At 39.5% G+C, this 14,282-nt stretch overlaps 1 protein-coding gene across 7 annotated transcripts in view; it reads left to right on the top strand.

Moving 5' to 3' along the window:
- LOC120517029 (homeobox-containing protein 1-like) overlaps positions 1–11,199 on the top strand; it is a 302,918-nt gene extending 291,719 nt beyond the window's left edge. For 6 of the 7 annotated variants that reach the window (XM_039739106.1, XM_039739105.1, XM_039739103.1 and 3 more), the window contains one exon: positions 9,433–11,199. In XM_039739106.1, coding sequence (XP_039595040.1) covers positions 9,433–9,570 — 138 coding nt within the window. In that variant the 3' untranslated portion in view covers positions 9,571–11,199. The remainder of the gene's footprint in view (positions 1–9,432) is intronic. The other variant, XM_039739109.1, reaches the window with a different exon arrangement.
- Positions 11,200–14,282: the final 3,083 nt, after the last annotated feature.

Genomic DNA, 14,282 nt, shown 5'->3' with positions numbered 1-14,282 from the left:
TTCGAAGGGCTACGTGCCTGTGGGAGACGCCGCCGCTCTCTGCTTCCGCTCACTGCGGAATGGTCTTTACTTACAACCAACTTGAGTTACAACCAGCCCTCGCGAACGAATTGAGCTTGTAAGTCAAGGGTCCACTGTATTTTATATTTGGACTTCAGTTTCACACATTAATTTTTACTATAACATGAAAAAAAAATCTGTTTTACTTATGTGTTCAGTTGTAGACACGGAACACACATGAAATGTTTGTATTCCAAATAACGAGATATTATTTACTCTATGCAGTTCATGGCACCTTACACCCAGATAAGCAGACTCGAGGTGGGAGAACTTCAGCAGCGTCGGTGGGACGGGGATGGTATCGCAGGCTGCTTGCTGCTTGTGCTGCTTAAAACATTTTCAAAACAAAGACGCTGATGGAGAGGTGCGAAGGAATTTATGGTCGCCTAGAATTGCAAAACACTTTTAAACCTGACCCTCCATTCTGCAACTGTGTTCCACACGTAAAAACTTGTCCCAATTTATCTAGTTTTGGCTTTGCTACATCTTCCACAGTTTGCTGTACTAAATTTAAATGTACCTGTTTTAGTTTTTGAATATGCACCTAATGGTCCAATCACAGATAACACCTGAATTGTATCTGAATTAAGGCAGGATACTAAATTAAGGTAGATCTCCCCCTCCTCATTGCTGTTATAACATAAAATTAAAAAAAAAACAGTCATGGATTGCTTCCATAAACTCCTGTTCTTGTGCTCTGCATTCCAGTTCTTGTGTTTAGTACTGTATATGCCACCACAAAAGTTTATGATAGTAGAAGACAGAATCTAGAATAAGTTGTATCTCCACAACACCAACCTGTATTGTCACGACTACCATATGGGCTGTAAGTTCTAGTTGCCATGTGGTAGCACTGGGGATGGCAACTACTGTATACACAAATGCCCAAAGGAAATACATAAATAATTTGTATCTAGATTTGTTGCCATTTTAAGTACAAAAACAGCCCATATTTCAAAACTAAATAAAGAAATGGATTCCACATATTTATAAAGCACCAAACAAACAAAAAAAAACTGCAAGTACATGAAATAAACTCTGAAAAGTTTTAACACTTTCAACCCCCAGAATAGCCATGGGGCATGGACATGATCACTTTACACCCAGGAACAATTCTCTGGACCGTAGTAATTCACTGTCTAGTGAAAACAAATTGCCCAGGAACCATGACAATGAGAATCCAAAATTATCCATATCTCAAATTATACATCTCCTACCACATCAACAGTTGGAGGAGCAACATATCTCTAAGTATAATGGTTATTATAAACCAGTTTTTGCCTAGAGACACAAAAGGTGGGGAGGATTTTAAAATTTTATGGAAAAGTCAGTAATAGGACCAATACATTTTATTGGTGGTGGTCTGATGTAATGAAGGCCAGTTAATGAGACAGAATTCTCCTGTAGATGTCCAGTGTAGTGAACCACACCTTCTGTGTAACCCTATTTTCAGCAACCTGACAGTGTTTGCTATCCATGAACCTTTTGGCAGAGGTCTCAGCTATCTTCAGATTCTCTCAAACCCTGACCTAGTTATATACTCAGTCAAACTAGACATGAATGAATCCACTGAAGGCAGAATGAATAGCAAATGTTTATAGCTATAAAAGCATTTAAAGATTAAAACTGAATAAAATATTGTTCAATTTCAATTTTATTCAAGAATCCAAGAATAAAACTGAATAAAAAAATCTTTCAAATGACAAAATTATATCTTGATGTGAATGTCCACATGAGAGGAAACGTAACATCCACCATAGACATTTCAGTGTCTGTTTGCTTAACAAGACACCAAGAAGAAACGATTGAGCTACGTTTGAGACAGAATAGTGTTATTGCTGTGACAACTGGTTGAAAATGAAAAGCGCAAACATACACATATGCAAAAGTCTTTTACTTCATACCGACTGATAGTTGGGCTTCAGCAACATGTCAATTTGAGCAATTTCTTTTTCTGCAGTTTTATTCTTGAGTAAAAGCATACTCATTTTGTTAAACCTTTCGTGAAAGTGTTAATTGGATATTTTGGGTTCAGTCTTCACACATCCTTCACTTCATGTCAACATTATACTATAATATATGAAAACATTTTCTGTTGTTATTTCTTTAACATATGAAAACATTTTCTGTTTTAGGCATGTGTTCAGCATTTCTTGCCTTGCATTTCCTCCGTCATTCTGTATTTGCACAGATCTTTTTAGACAAGGAACACACATGAAATGTATGTATTTCAAATCACGTGATTTCATTACCTATTTAATTTCTTACAAACACATCACCAGATAAATAGTTCAACACAGACTTCATCTGTGAGGATTGCAGCAGGGCAGTGCCTACATTTGACTGAATTGGATTGGTGGGGGTGTGTAGCAGGATGCGGTCCACACATTTACTAAACAAAAGCGGGCTATTAGTGCAGTAATAAGGAGCTACAAGCTTCTTGGTGTATGTCAGGAAAATTTAAGGAGGTCAGGGACAACAAAAAAATCGTAAACTTCAGGGATTCTAGTGTTAAAAGCTGAATTTTACAGTACATTCAGTGTTAATTTTAAACATTTAAAATATAAAAGGTAGTTTTCCAATCTGACTGAAAGGAGTATCATAACTTTACAATTTGATAAAGTTCTTGCATTAAAATTCTCTGAATGTTTGATTGTATTTATAAGTAGTTGGTGGAAATCAAAGGCAAATAAAATTCTTGACATAGGACAGCCCTGATTGATTTCACATTCTAAAGCAAAACAAAGTGAAATAATCTGAGTTATATTTGTATTTTAGTAGCCAATTACTATTACAGTGTTCCATGATTTTTCTTCTGATTTGCACCTTTGTTTGTTCGTTCGTTCGTTCGTTTGTTCGTCCGTCAAATCGACAAGGACCATCTAGTCATCTGGTTAAGGATGGGGTGGGTCTGGGTGGGTGAGTGTAGATGGCTTACTAGTCCGATACATTCTCGGAATAGTCTCTGGCAATGCGGACAGGAAATGGTTGCGCCAGACGATGGTCTAATGCTGTTTTTTCTGACTTGTCTGCGTTGTTCAGCTGCCGCGGTCCTCATGGTTCCATAAGATTGAGCCCCCTTCATGACAGCCGATCTCCATTTGGTGTTGTCCTGAGCTGTCTGTTCCCATTTAGTAGGACTGATGTTGAAGGCTTTCAGGGCTGCTTTAAGTGTGTCTTTATGGCGCATATGTTGACCACCTTGGGAGCGCTTGCTCTGTTACATTTGACCTTGATTTTCGCTTGAAGCCTCTTAAAGTTAAAGACTGATCCATCGGTACAGAAACGGATTGACAAGCCCATAATGGAATCCTTAAACGTGTCAGCCAGCATTGCAGAATACATGATACTGAAGAGTGTGGGGGCCAGGACACAGCCCTGTTTCACGCCGTTTGTGACAGGGAATGCTTGAGATAACTGACTGTTGTCCTGGATTCAGGCGAGCATGTCATCCTGGATTCAGGCGAGCATGTCATCATGCAACTGTCGAATGATGGCAGTGAACTTGTCAGGACATCCGTACTTCTTCATGATTTTCCACAGGCCATCTCTGCTGACCATGTCGAAAGCCTTGGTCAGGTCAATAAATGTAGAATATAGGTCCGTATTTTGTTCCTGGCATTTCTCTTGGAGCTGCCTGGCAGCAAACACCATGTCGATAGTCCCACGTTCTTTGCGGAAACCGCACTGACTCTCAGGTAGGAGACCTTGCTCAAGATGTACATTCAGGCGGTTCAGTAGGACATGGGCCAATATCTTGCCTGCGATGGACAGTAGTGATATTCCGTGGTAGTTATCACAGGCCTGGCGATTTCCTTTGCGTTTATACAGGTGGATAATGGAAGCGTCTTTGAGGTCCTGTGGTACAATTTCGGTCTGCCTGATGATCTGGATTAGACACAACAGCTTATCCTTCAACGCTGGTCCACCCTCTTTGTAGATTTCGGCAGGAATCATATCGGAGCCAGGTGCTTTACCACTGGACAGCTGGCGAATGGCTGTCTGTAACTCTTCCAATGTTGGAACAGCGTCCAGTGCCTTGTTCTCTGGAACCTGGGGCAGTCTTTCAATGGATTCAATGTTGATGACGGAAGGTGTTCCGCCCAGATTTTTTCCTTGTCTGTGATGAGTGTAGAGCCATCTGCACTGAGAACAGGGGAAGCTCCTGAGGTGGTAGGGCCATATACAGTGGTGTGAAAAACTATTTGCCCCCTTCCTGATTTCTTATTCTTTTACATGTTTGTCACACAAAATGTTTCTGATCATCAAACACATTTAACCATTAGTCAAATATAGCACAAGTAAACACAAAATGCAGTTTTTAAATGATGGTTTTTATTATTTAGGGAGAAAAATAAATCCAAACCTATAAAAACCATCATTTAAAAACTGCATTTTGTGTTTACTTGTGTTATATTTGACTAATGGTTAAATGTGTTTGATGATCAGAAACATTTTGTGTGACAAACATGCAAAAGAATAAGAAATCAGGAAGGCAAATAGTTTTTCACACCACTGTATTTCTCTCTGGTTTCTGTAGAAGTTCTTCATGTCTTTCCTGTCAGCAAAGCCCTGAATCTCATCAGCTTTCGCACTCAGCCAGGAGTCTTGCAACCGGCGCAGTTGCAGCTGGACGTTGCTGCGGATGCTTCTCAGTGCGACTTTCTTTGCTGTCGACGTTGGATCGTCATGTAGTGCCTTGTATGCCCGGCATTTCTGCTGAAGTAGCAGTTGGATCGCTGCATTGTTTTCATCAAACCAGTCCTTTTGTTTCCTGGTAGAGAGTCTGAGGCGCTCAGTGGCTGTGCTATACACCGTCTCACGAAGCGTGGTTCACGCCGTCTCCGCGTCCTGGTTATCCAGTGTGATGGAAGCAAGGCGTTCATTCAGGGTGTCAACAAAGGTCTGCCTGACATCGGGGATCTTCAACTTGCTGATGTTAAGGCGTTTCGGAGCTTTAGTGGCTTGAGGTCTTCTCTTAGGTTGGATGTGGATTTTCATCTTTGAGACGATGAGGCGGTGATCCGTCCAGCATTCTGCTCCGCAAATGGCCTTAGTCACCTTCACGTCCTGTCGGTCCTTGTTTCTAACAATGATGTAATCAATTAGATGCCAGTGTTTTGAGTGGGGGTGCATCCAGGATGTCTTGTTGCGTGTGGGGAGGTTGAAGACTGTGTTTGTTATTAGAAGGCCATGTTTAACACAGGTCTGAAGGAGCAGCAAGCAGTTGCTGTTGCACTTTCCAACCCCATGCTTCCCCATCACCCCTTCCCAGGGGCTGTTACCACTGCCGACACGTGCATTAAAGTCTCCGAGAATCATATGTTTGTCAGCAGCAGGAGTGGAGGAGATGACGGTGTTCAGGTCTTCGTAAAACTTGTCTATGGTCTCTTCTGGGTTAGTCATGGTGGGTGCATATGCGCTGACAATGGTGGCAGCCTTCGTTCCATGGATGAGGGGGAGTTTCATCGTCATGATACGATCATTGATTCCTTTCGGGGAACTGGAGAATTTGCTTGCAAAAGAGGTTTTAATAGCAAAGCCAACTCAAGCTTCTCGCCTTGAGTCGGGGTCGTGTCCGTTCCAGTAGAATGAATAACCAGCAAGCCTTTCTGTAAATTCTCCTTCACCAGAGAGTCTGGTTTCACTGAGAGCGGCGATGTCTATGTTGTATCTGGCAAGTTCGTGGGCAATGAGTGCCGTGCGTCTTCGGAGTCGGTCTATGTTATCCCTGTCAAGCAGGGTGTGGATGTTCCATGTGGCAAGTTTTAGTGAAATAGATTTTGTTTTTAAATTTCGACTGCGTAGTTGGGTCACCGCCGACTGCGGCTAGCTGGCCAGGGTGGAAAGGAGCAGGCAATGTTTGGGGCACCTTTTCTAGCCCCTTCCTCATACATGGAGGTGAGCAGTGCTGTCCTGAATAGGGCTGCTCAGACACTCAGGTGGCTGCCAAGCTCCACTTCTGCTCCTGTAAGTGAAGAGCGACCCTATGGCCTGAGTCGCCTGTGTGCAGGCTTGCGGCTATGACTCCCAGTGCACCACACCTGTCACTTCGTCGCTTACCCGTCGCCACAGGGCTTGAAAACTTGATGTGAGATTGATGACTGATGACTTGCGCGACTGACTTTGTTTATAGTGAGGAAGAGTTGCGCAGCGTCGACCTCACTCTCTCATCCAGGACCACCTGTATCCAGTGGCAAGACCTAAGTCATGACGACCGGAGATGGGTACGGATGCAGTGGATGACCAAGATGTTCTACGTGCTTCATCTTGCTCTATGCACTCCACTGTGCATTGCTGTAGTCACCTTCACCTCCATTGGACCTAAATGGTCTCTTCCGCAGGTTCAAGCCGATGTCCAGGCTTCGCATGCATAGGTAGGCAGACCTAGTTCACCGAGGGTTTGGGCCCATCAGCTACCCTCACCTGGTTTAGCCGGCCAGTGGAAGCCGTTGTCCGGGGTATGGCCGCTGTTGCATGCTAACAGCTGCGGGGAGCCACAGGTGAGAGCTGAGTGACAGGTGAGGACCAAAGCGGACGAACTGCTCCCGGGAGCACCACGTGTTCCCCCATCAGAGGTACTACCTCTTCCTGTACACTCCATATACCCCATATCTGCACCTTACCGAAGCAGGATCCCTTAGGTTGTTTTTAACTCCTTGTCAGCCGTTGTAACCTCTGCAGCATGTGATCAAGAAATCACCTAGGCAATCCTACAGGAACAGCTGGTTTTATCTAGAGCTATTCAGAATCACTTCTGTTGATGTCAGGTGAAGTCGAGTTATCTTTGTATATGATCTGGAATGTGATTGGTTAAATCAGAACACAGCTGCAGTTGCCTTTGTAAATAGTGGCACACATGCAATGTACATTTATTGTTAGTCACTTAAATATGAGGTGGAAACAGCCTAATATCATATATCTTCATTTTTGTCTTTATATCAACCAAATCTGAAATATGAATACAAGTCTGCAAACATTTGACTTTCAGTGTATATTTATATGCATATATCCTTTTCATATAATCCTTGAAGTATTTATTATTTGTATTTTGTACATCTATTTAGAGTGGCACGGTGGCAGAGTGGGTAGAGCTGCTGCCTTGCAGTTAGGAAACCCAGGTTCGCTTCCCGGTTCCTTCCGGCATGGAGTTTGCATGTTCTCCCTGTGTTTGCATGGGTTTCCTTTGGGTACTCTGGTTTCCTCCCACAGTCCAAAGACATGCAGGTTAGGTCCTGTGAGGGACGGCCGGGGCCCATGCCCGGCTGGGACGCCCCTGCTGCATATGTTCTGGGAGAGCCACCATGGACAGCTCAATACCTCCCCCGGTACGCTTAGTGTGATTCCCCAGTCTCCCGCGTGGCTCCATGGGACATGGAGTCCTCCACAGACTGACTGGGAGCTGGGGTGGCCGCTAGGGGGTGCTGCCGAGACACAAGAACCTGAATGGACAAGTCATCAGCCCCACATGGAGGTGCAATTGGGACCAGGTGGTCAAGCACCTGGAACACTTCCGGGTGGGCTATAAAACCGGCCAGCCTCCACCACTCAGAAGCCAGAATCGGGAGGAAGAGGATGAGGTTGCCTGGGAGGAGTAGTGGTGCAAGGTGGAGAGTTGGTGGTCGTGTATTTAAAGTGTTCTGGTACTGTGTTGGGCCTGTGGGACACGGGGAAGACGTGCCCCACAGCTGAAGAAACAAATAAAAGCCTGTGTGATTTTACACGTGCCTCTGCATCAGTCTGTGCCGGGTCGGGCGCTATATAGTGCCTTTATCACAGTTCATTGGCAATTGTAAATTAACCCTAGTGTGGGCTTGGTGTGTGGGTGTGCGTGTGCGCCCTACGGCATGCCCTGATTGGCTCCAGCAGACCCCCGTGACCCTGTAGTTAGGATATAGTGGGTTGGATAATGGATGGATGGATATTTAAATGCATGTCTTTGGGTAACTACATAAAAGAATGTTTTAAAATCTTTCTAGCTCCAAACAATAACAGTTTATGTAGAAATCTTATCCAAGCACACATTTGCAAAATCACAGCTGTCCTACAGGGTCATATGATTTACAGAACCAGTTGTCTTGTGAATGCGTACCATTTAATTATTGGTGCACACTTGAGTAAAAATTTTAAGAGCAAAAAAACTTTATTGTATGATTCTAAGAAGGTTTTAGTAAAATTCCTCTTACAGTTGTATTTAATTATCACTATTCAGTTATTTAAATAAAAATATATAATAAATGTTTTTGACACAAGCTAACTGTGATTACAACTCCTCCCAAGATTGAAGTGTACTTTAATGCAGGTTAAAATCAATTTCTTTCCTGGAATTCTGTAAAGATCTGAGGCTAGGCCTATGGCTGGTAACAATAATTTTGCCTATGCTCAAAATTTCCATTGCAAAGCCTAGGAGGTTAACCTGATCAAAATGTCATCTCTTTCTTCACATTACATTGTCGCATTAGTCACATTGATAGAATTTTTTATTAAATAACAGAAAAAACAATGATGACCTAAATTGATAACATCTTGATTGATTACATCTCAACTGATTACATCTTGCCTGAAGAAGAGGCCTGAGTTGCCTCAACAGCTTGCATATTGTAATCTTTTTAGTTAGCCAATAAAAGGTGTCATTTTGCTTGACTTTTAACTACATTCATAATGGCTAATACCCTAGTACTGTAAAACAGACATACTGTAAATACTAGGATTAAGTAATGGGAAAATAATTTAAACTATTAAATAAACTTGTCATCCTTAGAAATCTCTTGCAAGTTTGAAAATCAGGGTAAAATTACTGTTCTTAATGTAACATTTTCTATGTGTTTCTCAAAAAAATAAATTTTGGTATATATGAAGTATACATAATAAACCATATTGTTTAGTGTTATCATTCTTGCACCGTTACATCTAATCATGCAATTAAAGATAATCAAATCCATTGTACATTGGGTAGAAAAGCTACTGACCAGTTTCATTCTGGTAATTTTTATATTTAAAAAAAATGCAAGTCTGTTAAAAGTGTATTGACTTGCCATATATTGGCAGGCCCCAAGCTCACTATTTGCTACATGCAGAATTTACAAGTTAATTAGGAAAAATTGTTTTGTTTTTCTTTTCTTTTTGTTTAGTTAGGTATCATAACTAAATAATGAATAATTATTATTATTGGTGCTATATGTTTTTCATACAGCATGTGCTTTGTCATACAGAATGGTGCTGTATACTTCTCCTACTATAATTTAAAAGAGAAATTATTATATTCACAATATTACTGGGAACATTTGTAGTCCTGTTCCATGTTACAGTTGTAAATGAAAGTTACTTGTATTTTTTTCTTAAATCTTTCTAAAATCTTCTTTTTCATGGCAGGATGACAACACAAGCCACAGTGATCATCAGGACCCTATCTCCCTGGCCGTAGAAATGGCCGCAGTCAATCACACCATATTAGCTCTAGCAAGACAAGGTGCAGGAGAGATCAAGACAGAGGTGCTGGATGATGACTGAGATACTATGAATGTGGTGCTTCACTGAAATAATTCTGGCAACTTATCTTTTTGAATACATGGTTTATTTTTTACATTTTTTAAGAGGCATCTGTACTTTTTCCATAACATTATATGTCTGTTGTTACACATTATAAATTTTTTTTTTAACTGTTAATACATCAGTTAGTCATAAATGATGTAGCCCTACAAGTAAATTTCAGTCCTGCTCTCAGATATGAGCAACCTTTGATAATCTGAAAAATAGGTTTATAAAACTAAATGCATTTCACATAAGTCAATCATTTTATTAGTCTGTTATGTCTTCTGTACTAAATGCTTGCATAACCAGTCAGCTAAACAGATTCTTTATACTGTATACTGAATTTAAACTTTAAGGTATACTGTAGTAATTTTACATTATTAAAAGTCTCTTCAATAGTATTTTAATGATGTGATTTAATAATAGAAATATTTTAATGTCACTTAAAAGTGAGTTGTAGGAAAGAAATATCACTGCCCATGTTGCTAAAATGATGTATGGTGACAGCATAATGCATTTTGAGTAATTCTGTCTTAAAAAAGACCAGTTCTTTTCTACTAGACTTCAGTGATTTGAGATCCTGGTATAGTTTGGTAGATACTCATACTAGTTTCGAATCAACTACAGGCTTGATGAAATATATTAAGAAAATCTGTTTATAATGTTGTTGCCATAGAAAATGAGGGTCTAGCAGCATACATAGACTCGTATCTTAAATGCCATCACTGCCCTTTGGATTCTGTCATAGTCGAAGCTGGCTTCAGCATATAACTTCCGACAGTCAGCATATGATACCAGTGATTGTTTGTTCACAAGAATGGTTAAGATTAGTGTTTATCTAGAGGTAGTCCATAACATTATGTCACAGTAAACATATTTTTGTTTTTGAATATGAATGCTTTTCTTTATTATGTTGTGTTTTAAAAGAAAACATTTAGGCTTACCACTGCTTTAGGGTTGCTTGAGAAAAGTATAATGTTGTTTTAGAGTTCCAGAAAATACAGCTCAACTTGCTGGCTTGAAACTCTCAGAGAGAGAAATGGGGCAGCTTCCAACATGAGAGTATATGAAGGCTGAAAAATACCTATTATAGAAATTCATAATACTATAACCATGCATTCGATTTTATGTTGAAGTTGTTAACAAAATGGAGTTCACAAGCCAAATGGAGAGGGCAGTTTTATTTGTGAACAATAAAAGCAAACTTTTATATTAACTTTATTATTAAGTATAATAAATCTAATTTCTGATTCTGACATATATAGTATGTGAGTAATAACTTGAATATAATACACTACCTCCAATTCTTGTCAAAATAATGAATGCTAAATAATTAAAGTAAGTGAAAAGCAATCAGTAATTAATAACCCTTAATACTTCAAAACTACACATTTACACCAAAGTCTTTTATCATGTAAACATTTGCTGTATTGTGTCTCAGTCTAAAATGTTGCTGAAATGACAAGATTATGGAGCAGCTGTGCAAAATGTATTACATACAACAAGCTCCTGCTATTTATATACATTATGCATGATTTTTTCCCAAGGGAAAAACCAAGTCAGAAATGTATCACTGTATTTGAATAAAATATGTTGTGTTCAAACTCATTTTTATTTGACCATTCATTATTTGTATTGTTACACTAACTAGTATTAAATATCCTAATTTAAGAATTTTAAAGAAATTTTATATAATTCAATGTTACTTATAAGCAGCTCACGATAACCTTTTTAGACTTCTTTGTGTATCAGCCTCTTTACATTGTCATGGTAAAATGTCATTGTTTTTATGGAATTGTGAATTTTAAATTCCATGACAACTTTGATCTAAATGAAGAGTTTGACCAAATCTTTATTTGTGTTTTTTTGTTTTGTTATTATAGTCGGCCCATTTAGCTCAGTGTGTTACTGTACTGTGAATGACTTTAAAATAATTACAGAAAATAATTACAGTCTATAACCTTGCCTATCCATCCTCCTGCTGCCATTATTAACCGTGTCATGAACAAAAACATGCATATTTTTTCTGGATGAGCTTAAGCATTTCCAGGCCAACTGTAAGTTTTTCATCTGAGAAGATTACTTATCATGATGATTACTTTTCCTTTTCTGTTGTAGCCATATACAGGTGCCGGTCATAAAATTAGAATATCATCACAAAGTTGATTTATTTCAGTAATTCCATTCAAATTGTGAAACTTGTATATTAGATTCATTGATTACACACAGACTGATGTATTTCAAATGTTTATTTCTTTTATTTTGATGATTATAACTGACAACTAATGAAAGTCCCAAATTCAGTATCTCGGAAAATTAGAATATCAATTAAGACCAATGCAAAAAAAGGATTTTTAGAAATTTTGGCCAACTGAAAGGTATGAACATGAAAAGTATGAGCGTGTACAGCACTCAATATTTAGTTGGGGCTCCTTTGGCCTGGATTACTGCAGCAATGCGGCGTGGCATGGAGTCAATCAGTCTGTGGCACTGCTCAGGTGTTATGAGAGCCCATGTTGCTCTGATAGTGGCCTTCAGCTCTTCTGAATTGTTGGGTTTGGCGTATTGCATCTTCCTCTTCACAATACCCCATAGATTTTCTATGGGGTTAAGCTCAGGCAAGTTTGCTGGCCAACCAAGAACAGGGATACCATGGTCCTTAAATCATGTACTGGTAGTTTTGGCACTTTGTGCAGACGCCAGGTCCTGTTGGAAAATGAAATCTGCATCTCCATAAAGTTCGTCAGCAGCAGGAAGCATGAAGTGCTCTAAAACTTCCTGGTAGACGGCTGCGTTGACCTTGGACCTCAGAAAACACAATGGACCAACACCAGCAGATGACATGGCACCCCAAACCATCACTGACTGTGGAAACTTTACCCTGGACCTCAAGCAACGTGGATTCTGTGCCTCTCCTCTCTTCCTCCAGACTCTGGGACCTTGATTTCCAAAGGAAATGCAAAATTTACTTTCATCAGAGAACATAACTTTGGACCACTCAACAGCAGTTTTGTCTTTAGCCCAGGTGAGACACTTCTGACGCTGTCTCTTGTTCAAGAGTGGCTTGACACAAGGAATGCGACAGCTGAAACCCATGTCTCGCATACGTCTGTGCGTGGTGGTTCTTGAAGCACTGACTCCAGCTGTAGTCCACTCTTTGTGAATCTCCCCCACAGTTTTGAATGGGTTTTGTTTCACAGTCCTCTCCAGGGTGCGGTTATCCCTATTGTTTGTACACTTTTTTCTATGATGTCTTGTCCTTCCTTCAGCTCTCTAATAATGTGCTTGGACACAGAGCTCTGTGAACAGTCAGCCTCTTTAGCAATGACCTTTTGTGTCTTGCTCACCTTGTGCAAGGTGTCAATGGTCGTCTTTTGGACAACTGCCAAGTCAGCAGTTTTCCCCATGATTGTGTAGCCTACAGAACTTAATTTAAAGGCTTTTGCAGGTGTTTTGAGTTAATTAGCTGATTAGAGTGTGGCACCAGGTGTCTTCAATATTGAACCTTTTCACAATATTCTAATTTTCTGAGATACTGAATTTGGGACTTTCATTAGTTGTCAGTTATAATCATCAAAATTAAAAGAAATAAACATTTGAAATACATCAGTCTGTGTGTAATGAATGAATCTAATATACAAGTTTCACTTTTTGAATGGAATTACTGAAATAAATCAACTTTGTCATGATATTCTAATTTTATGACCGGCACCTATATTAGTGCATGAAAATCTGTTGGCTGAACTTTACATGTTAGTTCTAGTACCAATCAGGCCTTTTAGATTCTGTGAGATGTTTGCTTCTTCTGACATAAAAAAAAAATATTGAGACCAAAACTTTTTCCTTCAAATATGATAAAAAATATCTGACCACGAGAAGTAAAATATGATTTGGCATATATTTAATCTCAGCTCTCTTTTTTTTGACATTGAGTAAAATTTTATATCTGTTGCATTTCCACAGAAGGCACAGAGTTTATTGTGGATGTGGTCACAGAGCTGAAATGTGCAGAATTTGGTGAGAGGGAAATTACAGAAATAGACAGGCCACTGAGTTGCAGCAATATCTACTAGAATTTTAGTCTTAATCTATTATTCATATAGAGATCAGCCCTCATTGTAGCCTGTGTGTTTGTTATGAAAACAAAATGGTAAAAGAAACATTATACTGTATTATGGTTTAAGTAAAGCTATTCAACAGTCTCTCATTTAGACAATAGGCTAAAGTGGCAGTTTGGTCATTTTATTGCATCTTATCCACACAATTTTGGTGTGTCATCCAAATAAAAAAGTAATAAAGAATATTACTCATAGAAACACTCAGTTCTTTCATGTGATCTTGGTAGAATAACAATCACTGTTTTTCTTTACATAAAAAAAAACACAGCCAGCTGTGCCATGGAAAGTGAAGAAATAGATCAGCTCAATTATTGTAGCCAGACAGGAAGTTTATAATCTACAAGTAAAACAGAGAATGTATCTGTCAAATAGCTTTGGTGTAGTTTATTATTATTTGCCATTGTATAACTCTTAGTGTTTCCACACACTAATAGAGCACAGAAGTATCCTACTGTTACTATCTGCATGGCTATTAGCGCCAGTCAGTCAGTCTCTCTTTCATTATTTGCTATTTTATGCCAGATATTCACTTCTAAGCTTGTTTCACCATCATGAAAACAACATTGAGTAGTG

The sequence above is a fragment of the Polypterus senegalus genome, chromosome 16, assembly GCF_016835505.1.
Source record: "Polypterus senegalus isolate Bchr_013 chromosome 16, ASM1683550v1, whole genome shotgun sequence".
NCBI lineage: Eukaryota > Metazoa > Chordata > Cladistia > Polypteriformes > Polypteridae > Polypterus > Polypterus senegalus.
This window is presented reverse-complemented; position numbering and strand designations above follow the sequence as displayed.